Raw genomic sequence first — 19,035 nt, forward strand, 5'->3', positions numbered from 1 at the left:
GGCCAGCACAGTGGTTAGCTCTGCTGCTTCACAGCGCCAGCAACCCAGGTTCAATTCTGGCCTTCAGTGACTGTCTTGTGTGGAGTTTGCACTTTCTCCCAGAGTCTGCGTGGGTTTCCTCCAACAGTCCAAAGATATGCGGCTTAGGTGGATTGACTATGCTAAATTGTCCCTTAATGTCCTAAAAGATGTGATTAGATTAAGGGGTTAATGGGCTCGGCCAGGGGAGTGAACATAGGTGAAGTACTCTTTCAGAGGATCTGTGTAGACTTGATGGGCTGAATGGCCTCCTTCTGCACTGTAGGGATTGCTTATGAAAATAACCACCTACGATTGATCCTTGACTACTTGAGTCTGACAATGTCAATTAGGTTTGTCAACCACTCATTATCATCCATTGTTTACATCTCATCCTTTGTTTGTTGTTTGTCATTAAGGTTTTTATTTCTTCAAGCAGTGACCAATATCTGGCTAGTGTGGCTGCCCTGCAGACCAGTGAACATGGCTGAAGTTACATCAACATGGTGTGATCCTATTTCTGTAAGAAAAGCTTGGGACTGTAATCAAGCACATTGGCCATTATGAAACTGGCTGCAGAAAAATCTTTTCCATCATGTTTAATCTCCAGGATCTTTGCACACAGCTATTCTTGGTGAATGATACAGCGATGTGAGGCACTGATTTCAGCATCAGACTAACAAATCCATTGTGCTTGCCTATCATGACAGAAGTGCCATTAGTTATTGGACTACAAAGTTTGATATCTGAAAGATTGAATCTCACGTTTACTTCACTGAAAATGTCAGACCGTTGTGCTTTTCATTGGACATCAGTTGAGCAGCTCCTTGCCAACTTCAAACATCTTGGCAATTGCTTGTACTTACTCAAGTTTCCTGTGTGACTCATCCATGCTGTCACAAGCCCTAAACCTGTAAAACTGACAGGCATAGAGTACTTTGATCAAATAATTTTGAATTAGATGCTAGGTCATTTACTCTTCTAGCAATGGCCCAATGTGAAAGACTGGTTTTCTCTAGCCATGTCTTATCAGGATCGGTCAGATATTAATACACCCATGGAGTCTTTCACAAATTCTCCATCAGACAACAGTTTCCTCTCTCAGCAAAAAACTGATCTTGGCTGCAGTCTCAGAATTCTGGTTTGCAGCTTTGGAGATTGTTGCCTGATAACATTTTGTTTCAGAGTTCACTCAATCAATTCCGTGAGCTGTCAAATTTGCCAGCATTCTTTGAAGAATGTCACTTGTTAACAGCTATCTTCTCTTGACACATCAGACACAATATGCCCCTGTTGGGCTTAGTAACAAAAAAAAAATTAAAAAAATTGGTCCAGTAGCTTTTGCACTTAACCTTTAGTACCAATTTTGTTTTTCTTGGTCTATATTCAAGGGAGCCACCATTTTTATCTTGATAAAAAATATGGGGGATAAATTCCAGTCATGCTGGAATTTGTAGTTGAAACTTTATCTTAACTGCTCCATCGTGAAAGCTCGATTAGATTGGAAGATGACAAATTTAACTTCTTTATTCAAAAAAGGAGGCACAAAGCTGGAAGCTACAGGCCAATTAGTCTAACATCGGTCATAGAATCTACAACACGGACACAAGCCCTTCGGCCCAAACTGGTCCATGCCGACCAAAAAGTCCACCTAATCTAACCCCATTTGCCTGCAATAGAAAGGAAAAATTGTTAGAAACAATTATGTAGGGCACTTGGGAAAATTCATGGCAATCACGCAGAGACAATGTGGTTTTGTGAAAGGGAAATAATTTTTAACCAACATGCTCTGGATGAAGGATATACTGTACTTAATTTCCAGAAGGCATTTGGTAAGGTGTGTAAAGAAGCTCATGGTGTGGGAGATAACATATTGGCATGGATTGAAGATTGGCTAATAGGAAACAGTTGGCAGAAATGGGTCTTTTCCAAGTTGGCAGAATGCAATGAGTGGTGTGCCACAGGGAGCAGTGATAGGGCCTCAACTTTTTACACTGTATATAAATTACTTTATGAAGGGACAGAAGGTATTGTTGCTAAATCTGGTGATGACAAAGCTAGGTAGGAAAGTAAATTGTGAAGAGGATGCAAGGAGGCTACAAAGGGACATAGATAGGTTAAGTGAGTGGTCAAAAATCTGGCAAATGGAGTATGTGGGTAAATATGAAATTGTCCATTTTGGCAGGAAGAATAAAGAAGCTTATTATCTAAATGGTGAGAGATTGCAGAGTTCTATGGTGCAGAGGGATCTGGGTGCATGAATCACAAAAGGTTCCAGCAAGTAATTAGGAAAGCTAATTGAATGTTATCATTTATTGCCAGGATTGATTACAAAAGTAGGGAGGTTGTGCTTCAGCTGTACAGGACATTGGTGAGGCCACATCTGGAGTTACTGTGTAGTACAGTATCCAAGAAAAGATTTACATGCGTTAGAAATAGTGCAGAGGTTTACTCTACTAAAGCCTGGAATAGGTGGGTTGTCTTAGGAGGAAAGGTTGAACAGGCCAAGCTTCTATTTGCTGGAATTTAGAAGAGTAAAGAGGTGAGTTGATTGAAACATACAAGATCCTGATGGATTTGGAGAGGATGATTCCTCGTGTGAGAATCTACGAGTCACTGTTTAAAAATAAAGGGTTGCTCATTTCAGACGGAAAAGTGGAGAAACTCTTCTCGGAGGGGCATTAATCTCTAGAACTCTTCCTCAAAAGGCAATGGAAACAGAATATGTAAATTTTATAAAGGCAGAGCTAGATAGATTCTTCATTAACAAAGCAGTTAGAGGTTTTTGGAGCTAGGCAGGAATGTGGAGTGAGGTTACAATCAGATCTGCCATGATTTTATTGAATGGTGGAGCAGGCACAAGAAGCCAAGTGGCCTACTCCTGCTCCTAATTTGTATGTTCATAAATTTTAACTTTAGAATATGGTTGATCGAAGAATATTTCAAATATTCAAGCTAATGGTTTCCAACAAAACTAAACAAAGAGGAGTGATTGTGAAAGGGTGCATGAACTCACTATCAGAACAGAATCACACAGCTTGATGTACAGACTTTTCTGAAGTACTGTGACCTACTTTCAGATGGCTGGCTTTATGCTGGAAAGTCCATGTTTTGAAATCATACAGTTGTAAAGGGGGAAGGTATGATTGTATTGATGATGGAAGTCTTCTGGATGGTCAAGTGGAACACAGAACAAATCTATTAAATCAAAGAACTAAGCTTGGGAAAATGATTGATATTAGAAGATGATTGAAATTGTGAGAAGTGAGCATTTTGTGTTGTTTTTACAAGTATAACTCTGGTTCACAATTAAGATGTCAACAATAAGGCCTGATGGGAAATTAAGATGTCAAGTTCTGTGTAAGCTACAGTGAGCAAGTTGTTGTAACTATGTACAGGACTGACCTTCGGGGAAGAACAGGATGTACAATAACAGAAACCACTAAGCAAGGGGGAAGATAGCAGGTGCAAGCAGGGGGCCTCATTCTTATCTTTTTAAAAAATATATTTTTTATTCCAATTTTTCGGTCAAACAAAGACAGTACAAAATTTTCCCTTTTGCAACTTTAAAACAATATAAATAATGATGATGACTGTTTTTTTAAAAGAATAAATATATTAACTAGACGGCAGCTGCCAGCAACAAAAATAAAAACTAGCCAATATCCAAAATAATAAAGTCACAAAAACCAATATAAATAACTCATATACAAACACCTGTACAAAACCCCTGAGGGCCCGGATGGGCCCTCCCCTCCCCCCCGGGTTGCTGCTGTTACCTTTCCCATTTCCCTTATCGTTCTGCGAGATAGTCGAGGAACGGTTGCCACCGCCTGGTGAACCCTTGAGCCGAACCTCTTAGTGCGTATTTTATCCGCTCCAATTTTATAAACCCCGCCATGTCGTTTATCCAGGCCTCCACGCCTGGGGGTTTAGCTTCTTTCCACATAAGTAATATCCTTCGCCGGGCTACTAGGGACACAAAGGCTAAAACATCAAGCCTCTCTCGCCTCCTGCACTCCCGGCTCGTCCGCAACCCCAAATATCGCCAACCCCCAGCCTGGCTCGACCCGGACCCCCACCACCCTGGAAAGCACATTCGCCACCCCCACCCAGAACCCATGCAGTACCGGGCATGACCAAAATATGTGGGTGTGGTTCGCTGGGCTTCCCGCGCATCTCCCGCACCTATCCACTCCAAAAAATCTACTTAACCTTGCTCCAGTCATGTGCGCCCTATGTAGAACCTTGAATTGTATCAGGCTGAGCCTGGCGCATGAGGACAAAGAGTTTACCCTACTTAAGGCATCTGCCCACAGCCCCTCCTCAATCTCTTCCCCGAGCTCCTCTTCCCATTTTCCCTTCAGCTCCTCCACCATCGTCTCCCCATCTCTCATTTCTCTGTATATATCTGACACCCTACCATCCCCCACCCATGCCCCCGAAATCACTCTGTCCTGAATCTCTTGCGCCAGGAGCGCGGAAATTCCCTCACCTGTTGCCTCGCAAAAGCCCTCAGTTGCATATATCGAAATGCATTCCCCGGTGGCAACCCATATTTTTCTGTCAGTGGTCCCAGACTCGCAAACGTCCCGCCTAGGAACAAATCCTTCCATTTCACAATCCCTGCTCTCTGCCAAGCTTTAAATCCCCCATCTACCTTCCCCGGGACGAACCTGTGGTTGTTCCTTATCGGGGACCTCACCGAGGCACCCGTCACTCCCTCATGTCGTCTCCACTGCCCCCAAATTTTCAGCGTTGCCACCACCACTGGACTTGTGGTGTATTTCTTCGGGGATAACGGTAAAGGTGCCGTCGCTAATGCTTTTAGGCTGGTTCCCCTACAGGACGCCATCTCTAGTCTTTTCCACGCCGCTCCCTCCCCTTCCCCCATCCACTTGCATACCATTGATATGTTGGCGGCCCAATAATAGTCACTGAAACTCGGCAGTGCCAGTCCCCCCCTATCCCTACTACGCTGCAGGAACCCCCTCTTCACTCTTGGGGTCTTCCCAGCCCACACAAAACTCAATGCTCTGATCCACTTTCTTGAAAAAGGCCTTTGTAATCATCACAGGGAGGCACTGGAACACAAAAAGAAACCGCGGAAGGACCACCATTTTAACCGCCTGCACCCTACCCGCCAGTGACAGGGGCACCGTGTCCCATCTCCTAAAGTCCTCTTCCATCTGCGCCACCAATCTTACTAAATTAAGCTTATGCAAGGTTCCCCAGTTCCTGGCCATCTGGATCCCTAGGTACCGAAAATCCCTTGTTACTCTCCTCAACGGCAAATCATCTATTCCCCTGCCCTGTTCCCCAGGGGGCATCACAAACAGCTCACTCTTCCCAATATTCAATTTATATCCTGAAAATTCCCCAAACTCCCCGAGTGTCTGCATTATCTCGGGCATCCCCTCCACTCGGTCCGCGACATACAACAACAAATCATCCGCGTATAGTGACACCCGGTGCTCTTCTCCTCCCCTAAGTACTCCCCTCCACTTCCTAGAGGCCCTCAGCGCTATGGCCAGTGGCTCAATTGCCAACGCAAACAGTAACGGGGACAGAGGACATCCCTGTCTTGTCCCTCTGTATAGATGGAAGTAGTCAGATCTCTGCCTATTTGTAGTCACACTTGCCACCGGGGCCCCGTATAGAAGCTGAACCCATCCAATAAACCCCTCTCCAAATCCAAATCTCCTCAACACTTCCCACAGGTAATCCCACTCCACTCTATCAAATGCTTTCTCTGCATCCATCGCCACCACTATCTCCGCCTCCCCCTCCGGCAGGGGCATCATCATCACACCCAGCAGCCTCCGTATATTAGTGTTCAATTGTCTCCCCTTAACAACCACCCCTCTATTTTTCGCATCCAAGCCCGAGTGAAATACCTGTCCCACCCATCCTTTTCGTAATCTGACCTGATCCGACAGTTTCAGATGCGTCTCCTGCAGCATGACCACATCTGCCTTTAATTTCTTTAGGTGCGCAAGTACCCTTGCCCTCTTAATCGGCTCATTCCGCCCTCTCACATTCCACGTGATCAACCGGGTTGGGGGGCTCTTTACCCCCCCCCCCTCATCGACTAGCCATCCCCTTTTTTAAACCAGCTCCTCACCCGGTTCCCACGCACCCACTTGTCCCCCCCAAAGGTGTCCTCCCGTCCCGACCATCCCATAGCAGCTCCCCTTCCCCTTAACAGCAGCAACCCAGTTAACCCCCCCCCCCCCCCCCCCCCGCTAGATCCCCCTCTAGCGTGATTGCTCCCCCCATGTTGCTTCCAGAAGTCAGCAAAATCTGGCTGACCTCGGCTTCCCCCGTTTATCCTCAGCCTCCCATGGTGTAAGGCCGCCTCCTTCCTGTGCCCCCTTTTCCCGCCACAATTATCATAGCGCGGGAGCAAAGCCCGCGCTTCCCACTCGGCCCCACCCCTAATGGCGCCACTCCCTCTCTCCTTCCCCACCGGCGCCCCCAGTTCACCATACACCCCCCCCCCCCCCCAATCGAGGGGAAAGAGAAAATTTTTTCCCCCCTTCCGATTCCCAGTCCCATGCAATCACACCACTGCTTTATTACAAAAGTTCTCTCTCTCCAGTCTAGTCCAGCTTCTCCTCTTCAATGAATGTCCACGCCTCTTCTGCCGTCTCGAAGTAGTGGTGTTTCCCTTGATGGTGTAACCCACAGTCTCGCCAGCTGCAGCATACCAAATTTAACTTTCTTTCTATGGAGCACCGCCTTGGCCCGATTGAAACTCGCCCTCCTTCTCGCCACCTCCGCACTCCAATCCTGGTACACGCGGATCACCGCGTTCTCCCACCTGCAGCTCAGTGTCTTTTTCGCCCATCTCCGGACCATCTCCCTGTCTTTATAGCGGTGAAACCTCACCACTATAGCTCGAGGTATTTCTCCCGCCTTCAGTCTTCTCGCAAGGACTCGATATGCTCCCTCCATTTCCAAGGGGCCCGTCGGGGCCTCCGGTCCCATTAAGGAATGAAGCATCGTGCTCACATATGCCCCGACGTCCGCTCCCTCTGCACCTTTGGGAAGACCCAAAAGTCTTAGGTTCTTCCTCCTCGAACTATTTTTCTGGGCTTCCAGCCTCTCCATACACCTCTTATGCAGTGCCTCGTGTGTCTCTGTCTTCACCACCAGGCCCTGTGTTTCGTCCTCATTTTTGGCAGCCTTTGCCTTCACGCCACGAAGCTCCAATTCTTGGGTCTTCTGCGCCTCCTTTAGCCCCTCAATCGCCTGCAGCATCGGGGTCAGCACCTCCTTCTTTAGCTCCTCAACACATCTCCGAAGGAACTCTTGCTGTTCCGGGCCCCATACCAAACGGCCTCCCTCTGCCGCCATCTTGCTTCGTGCTTCCCTTCCTTGCCGCTGCTCCAGAGGATCCTCTGCAATCCGGCCACTATTATCTCCTTTCTCCATGTACATCCGGGGGGATTCCCTTCCGTTTCACCGCACAATGGGTTTAGCCGTCAAAAATTGCCGTTGGGGTTCCCAATCAGAGCCCAAAAGTCCGTTCAAACGGGAGGTGCCGAAACGTGCGACCTAGCTGGCCATCGCCGCACCCGGAAGTCCTCATTCTTATCTTTTAATTGACGGTCCAAGGATATACCAGGAGCTAACAGAAACCACTATGCAAGGGGGAAGACAAAATGAACATAAGTCCAAATAAGGAATCACTGATAAGGAAACTGCCCTTTCTGCAGTTTGTGGGATGTGTTTCTCTCAGATTGTATATAACAAAGTGATGCTGTATGAATTCTTTGTGTCTGCTATTGCTTACCGGCAGCACCCGTTCTTGAAAGATCGATTGAAATAAATACTTCTTCAGAATTTTGACTAAGTGTAAATTATTATCAAGTGAGCGGTGTTTCTCACAAAATAAGAAAATCCTATTGCTCATTTGAATCGCATAGTTCCAGAATACCAGTCGGATCATCTCTCTCTTCAAGTCTGTTTCTGGCAACCCTTTCGATCGGATTAATCTCTGGTTAATTACAGAAAATCCCAATGTTGGTCTTGAACGTAGCACTCACAGTCTTGAACTGGTATCCTCTTGCTGCTCTAATACTTATTTTTTGAATACACAATTATATTTGGTTTCAAATTTGTAAAAACCATGGCCTTTAAATGGTCTGTATACAGAGCCTATTTTATATTTGTTGCTTGATAACAGATATAACTGGTGGCAATCCTTTGTTTAATAAAATTACTTGTAAATGCACTTGATATAATTTTGCAAGAAGAAACTTCTATTTTTAGTGTTGAATAGACTGGGAACATTTGACAACACAATTTCAGTGTAAGGTAGCCAGGAGTGGATTAAGTTTCCATCGCTCAAATGTATTTTAGAATTACTGGATACATCAGTACTACTTCACAAAGGAGGTAGAATCACTGACTGTTAGGTATCTAAAATCAGAACTCCCAGATATGTAGTCATTTTAATTAAATATAAAAAGGATTATATTTCTTTGAAGTTAATCTCACAATTAGAAATATACTAGTTGGGCAGCACGGTGGCACAGTGGTTAGCATTGCTGCCTCACAGCGCTGAGGTCCCAGGTTTCGATCCCGGCTCACTGTCTGTGTGGAGTTTGCACATTCTCCACGTGTTTGCGTGGGGTGCGCCCCCACAACCCAAAAGATGTACAGGGTGGGTGGATTGGCCACACTAAATTTCCCCTTAATTGGAAAAAATGAATTGGATAATCTAAATTAAAAAAAAATATACTAGTTGTAGTTTTAAACTTTTGTTCAAAACTCTAGAATTGCATGTAATTGCGAGTTAAGAAAATATACATCAGTGGTGCTCTGCAGTGTATTAAAATTTATTTTTCTATTAACAAATTATGTATGAAGAGAATCTTTTCAAAAATCACATTCAAAAATTATGAGAATTCACAAAATAGTTTTTGAACACAAATCATGTCCGACCTCAAATATTTTGCAGTAAACAACTATTTCCCAGTTTTAGTCCTCGAAAAATTCCAGTCTTGGATAGCCTGTCTATGAAAATGTAATATTTTCCATTTTTTACTTTTAAAACGAAAAGGAAACAACTTCAGTCCTACAGGAAATTCCAGCAGATTAGGTAGGTGGTGGTGGGTAATACTGCCCATAGCTCCACGGCGTTGGATAATTGTACTGTTGAAGAAGATAACAAAAACTGGTCAAATATATTGTACAGCGAGGTTAAGAAAACTTTTATTTAAAGAAAAAAAATCTGTTTATCTTGATGATCATACCTTTTGGGGCTTTCGTTGTCAACATTTAAACCTTTGGGCCAAGTATAGCAGTCACATATAAAGAAAAACTTCTACTTTGTCCATGCTGCAGCTCCAATCTCAAGAGTACTCCTATTGCCCCAATGTGATATTTCACCCTCAAGAATCTCTGAGGCCTGAACACCAATGAACTTTGTGCAGACCTAGGTACAATATGTTATTGGATAGGTTGCCAAAGCTAATTTTGTCCAAACACTTGAAGCCAGCAGACAAATGAGAATTCCAGCCCAGTATAGACTGGATTTGCACCCACATGATCAGAGTTGAAAATCACCATCCAACTCATTGATTTTAGTCCACCAAATGCTTCACTTTCTACTTCTCAGATTCACAACACCACTTAATGTAAAAAGAATTAAGGTGTGTACAATAACATAGCACAGAGGTGAAAATTATAACAATACCTAAAACCCTGAGACAATATTATAAAAATAAGACTGAATAATTAAAAAATAATTAATTCTCAAGATGTGGGTTGCTGGCAAGAGTGGCACCCGTCTATTCCTTGTTGCTCAAAGCTGGTCGATTGTCATCTTGAATGGCTGCAGTCTATGTGAAGATACTCCCACAGTGCTATTAAATAGAGAGTTCCTAGACTTTGACCTAGTGATGATGAAGGGATGGCAATACATATCACAATCTGGATGCTTTGTGACTTAGGGAGGAACTTGAGGTTATGGTATTCCATGCACCAACTGACTTTATCCTCCTTGGTGGTGGTGGTGAGATGCTGCAGTGCATCCTGTAGCTAATTGGTAACAATGGTGATGTTGTACATGTGCATTTTCCAGACAGAATAGTAATTGGGAACTAAGATTTATTTTCTCACCCTAACTTGAAAATTAAAGACTGCTATGGAGCCCTAATCATCCCACCACCAACCCATCTGAGATCAGGTAACTCATCACAAATTTAAAAAAAGGATCTTCCTGATAGTATGGCTGACTACATTAGAAATAACAAAACATTATATTTGCTTTATTCCATTCCATCTGCGTCACTGATTTGAAGCAAACTCTGCAGGAACAGCTGAGCAGTCCAGTGCTGTCCTTCAGTAGAGATGGCCAGCTAAGTGGACTGAACATACAAAGGCCTGTGCACAGATACACAATTAAATCTAAGTCAATACTTCCAAATAGACTCCGGGAGGGGTCCGAAGGAACGGACGCTGGGGCATACATCGCAGATATGTTTGTGAAGCTGCTGGGAGGATGGGGCATTCTCCCGGCCCTTGGAGGTGGATAGGGTTCACAGAGCACTCGCGAGGAAGCCGTGAATGGGAGACGACGACCCCCCCCCAGGGTGTTGGTTACTGGGGGGGGGGGGGGGGGGGGGGGGGGGGTGAATGTTCTGCTGACGAGGGAGGGACTTGGCCTGAGGGATAGAGAGGAGGTTGGGGGCTGCCTGGGGATGGACCAGTGGAGACGCAGAGCATGGGCTGGAGGCGGGCCTAAAAAAGGGGATGGCTGATTGGCGGAGGGGGCAATGTGCCTCCCAACTAGGCTGATCACCTGGAATGTTCGCGAGTTAAATGGGCCGGTCAAAAGCACACGTGTGATCGCGCATCTTAGGGGATTGAAGGCGGACATGGTAATGTTGCAGGAGACGCACCTTAGAGTAATGGACCAGGTTAGACTGAAGAAAGGCTGGGTCAGTCAGGTCTTTCACTCAGGGCTAGATTCAAAGACTAAAGGGGTCACGATCCTGATCAATAAGCAGGTGGTGTTTGAGGTGGGTAGAATAGTCTCAGATGTGGGAGGTCGGTACATTATGGTCAGTGGGAATCTAGAGGGGGTGCAGGTGGTATTAGTAAATGTGTATGTGCCAAATTGGGATGATGTGGAGTTTATAAAGAGGATGCTGGGGAAGATACCAGATCTGGACTCGCACAGGTTGCTCATGGAAGGAGACTTCAACACAGTTATGGACTCTGGCTTGAATTGGTCAAGCTCGAAAACAGGCAGGATGCCAGCAATGGCAAAGGAACTAAGAGAGTTCATGGAGCTGATGGGGGGAGTGGGGGGGTAGATCCATGGAGATTTGGGCAGCCGAGGGTGAAGGAGTTCTCCTTCTACTCACACGTGCACAAAGTGTACTCCCGGATTGATTTCTCGATTTTGAGCAGGGCCTTGCTGGCTGGGGTGGTGGACACAGGGTACTCGGCGATTACAATCTCAGACCATGCTCCGCACTGGGTTGACCTGCAGGTTAGTAAAGACAGTAGCCAGCGCCCGCACTGGAGGTTGGATTTGGGACTTTTGGCGGATGAAGGGGTGTGCGAGCGGCTGAGGAAATGTACTCAGAGCTACCTGCAGGTCAATGACACGGGGGAAATCTCAGCAGCGGTGCGGTGGTCAGGGGGGAGCTGATCTCGATCCGGGCCCATAGGGAGAAGGTGGACAGGGCAGAGACGGACTGACTGGTGAAGGAGATACTACAGATTGATAGGAGGTATGCGGAGACCCCAGAGGCAGGGCTTTTAAGGGAACGGCGTAGGTTACAGGCAGAGTTTAGCTTACTGATCACAGGGAGGGCGGTGGAGCAGCTGAGAAAGGCGAGTGGGTGCGATCTATGAACATGGAGAGAAGGCCAGCAGAATGCTTGCACAGCAGCTTAAGAGGGAGGCGGCTAGGGAGATGGGGAAAGTAACGAACGGAGATGGGAAACTGGTTGGTGATTCAGTAGGGGTGAATAAGGCATTTAGGGATTTCTACAGCAGGCTGTACAGGTCGGAACCCCCTACTGGGCTGGAGGGGATGAGGCACTTCTTGGAGGGGCTGAATTTCCCAAAGGTGGACAGGGAGCGGGTAGAAGGGCTGGGGGCTCCAATCGGGCTGGAAGAGATATTGGAGGGCTTGAAGGCCATGCAGGCAGTTAACGCCCCGGGTCCGGACGGGTATCTAGTGGAGTTTTATAAAAAGTTCTCGGGGATATTAGGGCCGGTGTTGTTGAGGCTGTTCAATGAGGCAAGGGAAAGAGGTGTGTTGCCCCGGCGATGTCACAGGCAACGATTTCGCTGATTCTTAAGCGGGACAAGAACCCTGAGCTGTGTGGATCCTACAGGCCGATCTCCCTGTTGAATGCAGATGCCAAGTTGCTGGCCAAAATCTTGTCCTCCAGGATCGAGGATTGTGTTCCGGACGTTATTGGGGAGGACCAGACGGGGTTTGTTAAGGGCAAGCAGTTGGTGGCCAATGTAAGAAGGCTGTTACTGCACCGGGGGACGAGACAGGGATGCCCCCTCTCCCCACTATTGTTTGCGCTGGCTGTAGAGCCATTGGCAATTGCTCTGAGAGCCTCGAGTGACTGGAAGAAATCATGAGGACTCTAGGGGAATTTAGCCGGTTTTCGGGGTATAAGCTTAATATGGGAAAGAGTGAGCTGTTTGTGGTCCAGGCGAGTGGACAGGAGAGGCGACTGGAAGAGCAGTTTAGGATAGTAGAGGGAAGCTTTAGGTACCTAGGCATCCAAGGGGCACAGGAATGGGACCGGCTGCATAAATTGAATCTGGCCCGGCTGGTGGACCAAATGAAGGACGATTTTCGGAGATGGGACGCGCTTCCGTTGTCTCTGGCTGGGAGGGTGCAAACGGTGAAGATGACAGTCCTCCAGAGATTCCTATTTGTATTTCAGTGTCTCCCCATCTTTATTCCGCGGTCCTTTTTTAAGCGGGTCAACAAAGTGATCACGGGCTTCGTCTGGGCGAGTAAGGAAGGTAATGCTTGAGCGGAGTCGGGGAGAGGGCGGGCTGGCAGTACCAAATTTTCGCAACTATTACTGGGCGGCTAATATAGCCATGATCAGGGAGTGGGTTGTGGGGGAGGGGTTGGCATGGGTGCGTATGGAGGCGGCTTCATGTAAGGGAACCAGTTTGGGGGCGTTGGTGACTGCGCCTCTGCAGTTCCCGCCGGCACGGTACTCCACCAGTCCAGTGGTGATGCTGGCCCTGAGAGTTTGGGGCCAGTGGAGGCGGCATGTAGGAGCAATGGTAGCATCGGTCTGGGCCCCAATCTGTGATAATCACCGGTTTGCCCCGGGGAGTATGGACGGGGGGTTCCGGTTATGGCAGAGAGCGGGGATTGAGAGGATGGGGGATACGTTCATAGAGGGGAACTTTCCGAGTATGAGGGCGTTGGAGGAAAAGTTTGGGTTGGCGAGGGGAAACAAATTCAGATATCTGCAGGTGCGGGACTTCCTTTGTAAACTTGTGTGAACTTTCCCGCTCCTACCGCTAAGGGGGATTCAGGACAGGGTAGTTTCCAGAGGGTGGATAGGAGAATGGAGCATCTCGGACATTTATAAGGAGCGTATGGGGTCGGAGGAGACGCAGACCGAGGAGCTGAAGCGCAAGTGGGAGGAGGATCTGTGAGGTGAGATAGAGGATGGTCTATGGGCAGATGCGTTGAGTAGAGTCCGCAACATGTGCCAGGCTCAGCCTGATACAATTTAAGGTTGTTCACCAAGCTCACAGGACAGTGGCCCAGATGAGCAGATTCTTTGGAGTGGAGGACAGGTGCGCAAAAATGTGCGGGAGGACCAGCGAACATGTCCACATGTCCAAAGCTTAGGGGATTTTGGCAGGGGTTTGCGGACGTCATGTCCATGGTGTTAAAAACAAGGGTGGCGCTGAGTCCAGAGGTGGCAATTTTCGGGGTGTCAGAAGACTCGGGAATCCAGGAGGAGAAAGAGGCAGACGTTCTGGCCTTTGCTTCCCTGGTAGCCCGGAGACGGATACTATTAGCATGGAGGGACTCAAAGCCCCCGAAGTTGGAAACCTGGCTATCGGACATGGCTAGCTTTCTCTGTTTGGAGAAAATCAAGTTTGCCTTGAGAGGGTCATTGTTAGGGTTCACCTGGAGGTGGCAGCCGTTCGTCGACTTCTTTGTGGGAAAATAATCGCCAGCAGACCGGGGGGGGGGGGGGTTTAGATTAGAGTAGGGGGTCAATAAGGGTGAGACCTGTACGAGAGGTAAAATGGCTTTTGCACTATGTTTATGGTTTCATGTATATTGTTTATTTTGTTGTTGTTACTATACCAAAAATGCCTCAATAAAATGTTTATTAAAAAAAAATACTTCCAAATAGAGACTTCTTCTAAAACATATCAGATATGCGTTAATGAAACACAAAACTGGAAAGGAAATTCAACGATCTTTCAAAGAAACCGGAAATAAGCTTCATGATTCTTGGGTTTAAAGTAGTTTGTTCTGTTGGTAATATCTTGAGCAGAAACTACCCACCTGATACCAAGCATTGTAGTTATATGCAGACTGATTAGCCTGCAAGTCTCCACTCATCATCTGGACTGATGCTAATGCTGCATCACTCCTTTGTTTTTTCTCCTCTGGCTCTTCAGACCTGTCATATTTCGGCATAGAAAAATTTGAAAACGTAAATTTAAATTACTTTTCATTCAAAGATTACAAGGAGGAACATTCTATTATAAAGTAAAATTACAGGTATATTTATCAGAATGAATGCCATTAGAACACCATTTCAAATCTGCAACTACCTTTAATTCAGACATACACAATGGAAGAGTATCAACATCAAGGGCCACAGTTCTTTGTCATGACTTCTTCACGAGCATCCCCTCCCCACCACTATACAGCAACGACTACCTTACGAATAGCAATGCACCCTCACTCCCTGGCCGGCTAATTATGGTGGTTCCATTTCCATATTAACCACAGGAATCTTAAAGTGTTCACTGCTTTACAGTTAGAAGAATCCTGCTGCAAGCTAAAAATCACACCCCATATCCTGGCTTGTCTTAAAACCCCAGCCAACCATTTCCCACCAAGCTTTTGACCTTCAGAGTCACTCCAGGGATTGCCACTAATGGCAGGAGCTCCATTTAGAACCAATCCTTTCCTTACAGATGCCCACTTGGTTTTACCCGGTTCAAAATGTCCAAATGTTTAAAACTCTAGGGCCAACATTCGCTCCTTACTTGGTGCTTCTACTCTATTTGTATTAGCTTGGTACTTTGGCTTCAATTCCTTGTTGATTGAAGCTCTGTCCAGGCCTGCTGCCTATTCAGCCTTTACTGGCTTAATACTATGATAAATTGAGTCCTATACTTCCCAGCTGACTGTGTGCCCTTCAGAATTCTGGAGCGGAGGAGGTTTCTACAAAAATATTTGAGGTGCAACCCATTGTTCCCATTCCACACTGAAAATACCATTAAAAATAAATTCATAAGGCCATACTCTAGCCTCTGCCCACCAGAATACACAGTACAAAATGGGAAATGTTTATGCATATGAATTTAAATGCAGAAATCCAAATTTTAATAAATTGACTTTTGCCTACTCCTTTGTTAGCACAGCAAATACACAAGAAATAGTAGACTATTCAGCCCCTCAAGTCTGCTCTGCCATTCAATTGGATTACTGACAATCCCTCATCTTAACCCCCCTTTCCTGCCCACTCCTTATATTCCTCAATTCCCTGATATCAGAAATCTCTCAATCTCTCGCCTCTGCTAATGCCATCTCTGGTGGAACAAGACAAGCAAATGCATTTAAGATGTGAGTCAGCTATGACCCAACTGATTGGCACAAATTGACATGAAGTGCTGACGTAATCCTGCTACGGTTTCAAAGAGTCATATTGGACTCAATGTGAACTCCGTTTCTCTCTCCATAGATGCTGCCGGATCTGCGGAGTTTTTCCATCATTTTCTGATTTTGTGATATGATGTTTTGTGAGCTACCACATTGTCTTGGAAGTTCTCCTTTTCCAAATTTTCTGAATCGGTTTACCATCCAATTCCATATATAAATAATTAGGGATTCACGGTGATGAGCACTGCTGCCTCACAGCACCAGGGACCCGGGTTCCATTCCGACCATGGGTGACTGTGTGGAGTTTGCACTTTCTCCCCGTGTCTTCGTGGGTTTCCTCCGGGTGCTCCGGTTTCCTCCCAGTCCAAATATGTGCAGGTTAGGTGGATTGACCATGCTAAATTGTCCCTTAGTTTCCAAAGGTTAGGCGGGGTTATGGTGGAGTGAGCCTCGGTAGGGTGCACTTTCAGAGGGTTGGTGAAGACTCGATGAGCCAAATAGCCTCATTCTGCACGGTAGGGTTTCTAGACTCAAAAACAGCTTCTTCCCCGCTGTTACCAGACTCCTAAATGACCCTCTTTTGGACGGACCTCATTAACACTACACCCCATGTATGCTTCATCCGATGCCGGTGCTTATGTCGTTACATAGTATACCTTGTGTTGCCCTTTTATGTATTTTCTTTTCTTCCCATGTATTTAATGATCTGTTGAGCTGCTCGCAGAAAAATACTTTTCACTGTACCTCAATACACGTGACAATAAACAAATCCAATCCAATCCTTTGGTGTCCTGTCCCTTTGCATCAGCTGATGATGCAACATTGTTATTTTATGTAAGGATCAATTTGTCATACAATTTTTAGCTGCAATTTTACAATTGGGTACATAGAAGAGTGAACTCATTAAGGAAATAAATCATTTACAATGAAGGATAACTTTTTACCAAAGCAGATGTTCCTCAATCAAATCTTGATCCATTGCTATTTCTATATTCATAAAAAAAAAGCACTACTTGCCCATCTTCAACCTTTCTTTTACTTGATTCGTGCTCTTTCAAAAGCTTTTGATGATCATCATAAGCCACCATGAGTCTAGGAGACAGAACACAATTAATAGCAATGTCCAAAGATTTTGAAAATATTAACATGTATTTTTGAGCAAATTATTTATTACATGATGCTTGAACTTGTGAAACAGGATAAGTGCTACTTTCGGCACGGTTTTATTAAAAGGAATTATTCAGGTAAATTGCGACAGAAAAAACAAAACTATTTGCTTGAAAGTTGATGCTGACTTTAAAATGTTTTTTCATCTTTCGGCAACCAATTTAATGTTCCTAAGGTAGATTATTTTGTCCTCAAAAATACCAAAATGCACACATTTCATTCCAGCTGATAATATTACAAACCAACTTTATAAAGTAAACTTGGGTTGCATAACAAATTGTGGGTAAATTGCATGTATCAATCAACACTGGTTCCAAAAATTAATGATTCTTTACTAGTTGCCAATAAACATCAACATTCTACCACCTCATACAGCTTGAAGAATTTCAATATATATACTATTATTATTTATTTGTTGGGATTTTGTAACAGAGCATTGTATTTGAAACAGATACAAATGCTTCCATTCACATTTCAGAACAGTCCCAATCTCTTCGCTATTTCACCTGGATACTGATGTCTACACCATGACTAATCTAAAACTAAAAATTCCAAAACGAGCTGGTCAGGATCCAGGACAAAGCAGGCCACTTGACTGCTACCCCTTTCACATTCAATCCCACCAACCAACAGCCGTATGTACCATCTACAAGATGCACTGCAAGATGTACTCACCAAGTTATACTTAGGCAGCACCTTCCAAACCACGATCAATATAATCTAACAGGACAAGAGCAGCAGGTACCTGGGAACACCACTACCTGGAGGTTCCCAAGTCACTCACCATCCTGACTTGGAAATATATCACCGCGTTTTCATTGTCATTGGGTCAAAATCCTGGAACTCTCTCCCAAACAGCACTGTGGGTGTACCTACACCCCAGGGACTGCAGCGGTTCAAGAAGGCAGTTCACTACCACCTTTTGATGAGCAACTAGGGATGGATAATAAATACTGGACTAGCAAGCGACACCGATAGTCCGTAAAGGAATTAAAAAAGGTTCATTTATTACCTATTCCTATGTAGTACAAAGACATCAAACGTTAAGCACATAATGTGGGACTGGAGTCACATTCTTGGATTGATTAGGGTCAACAGGTTTTCTTTCACGAAAGACATTAATGAACCTAGGTGGGTTCTTAATGACAGTCTGGCAAACTTCATGGTAATTCTTTCCTGATGTAAATCGCACAAACAACCAGATTTGTTTGATTTCAATACAATATGCCAGGTTACTATAACCATGTATTTCTCAGGTAGTTAAATCAATACCTTTTTGTGCAATAATTGATATAGATTAGTCCTTAAACCAAGACTGAAGGGGAAAAGCAGCCAAACTCAAGATGAGAGGGATCTGAAAGTTGAATTATGGAATCCCTACAGTGCAGAATAAAGCCATTTGGCCCATCGAGTTCCCATCAACCCCCTGAAAGAGCACATCCTAGGCCCACTCCCCCACCTTATTCCCTAAACACCAACGAAGGGCAATTTATCCTGGCCAATCCACCTAACCTACGTATCTTTGGACTGTGGGTGGAAACCAGAGCACCAGTAAGAAACCCACGCAGACAAAGAGAGAATATGCAAACTCCACAGTCACCCAAGGCCAGAATTGAACCCAGGTCCCTGGTGCTGTGATGCAGCAGTGCTAACCACAGTGTTTAAGACATGTTTGCATAGTATTCCTGATTTACGCACTTTAGAACCTTGCTTTGTACTAGATTAAATAATCTGATTTATTTCAGTTATTGCAAACCTGAAATGTATATGTTTGGAACTGAATGCACTGCTGATAAGCAAATGTAGCTAACGTTTTAAGCCTGTTCCATGCACACAGACAGCTGTCATTCAAACTTCAAAATATGTCAACAATAACAAATATGTTAAAAGTAAAAAGTAAAGTAAAATAGCAACTTCTTAAATGTGAACCTTAATTATAAAATCCCTATAAATGTGTATTTTAACCACGTTATACACAT

General features: G+C 45.1%; 1 protein-coding gene across 3 annotated transcripts in view; it reads right to left on the reverse strand.

The window, feature by feature from the left end:
* Window positions 1-8,843: 8,843 nt before the first annotated feature.
* Window positions 8,844-19,035, reverse strand: part of prpf39 (PRP39 pre-mRNA processing factor 39 homolog (yeast)) — a 75,047-nt gene continuing 64,855 nt past the window's right edge. For all 3 annotated transcript variants that reach the window (XM_072491310.1, XM_072491317.1, XM_072491300.1), the window contains 3 exons: window positions 16,907-16,981; window positions 14,561-14,678; window positions 8,844-9,180 (listed from right to left, as the gene is read on the reverse strand). In XM_072491310.1, the coding sequence (XP_072347411.1) occupies window positions 9,124-9,180; window positions 14,561-14,678; window positions 16,907-16,981 (250 nt within the window). In that variant the 3' untranslated portion in view covers window positions 8,844-9,123. The remainder of the gene's footprint in view (window positions 9,181-14,560; window positions 14,679-16,906; window positions 16,982-19,035) is intronic.

This window comes from Scyliorhinus torazame, chromosome 2 (assembly GCF_047496885.1).
Source record: "Scyliorhinus torazame isolate Kashiwa2021f chromosome 2, sScyTor2.1, whole genome shotgun sequence".
Lineage (NCBI taxonomy): Eukaryota > Metazoa > Chordata > Chondrichthyes > Carcharhiniformes > Scyliorhinidae > Scyliorhinus > Scyliorhinus torazame.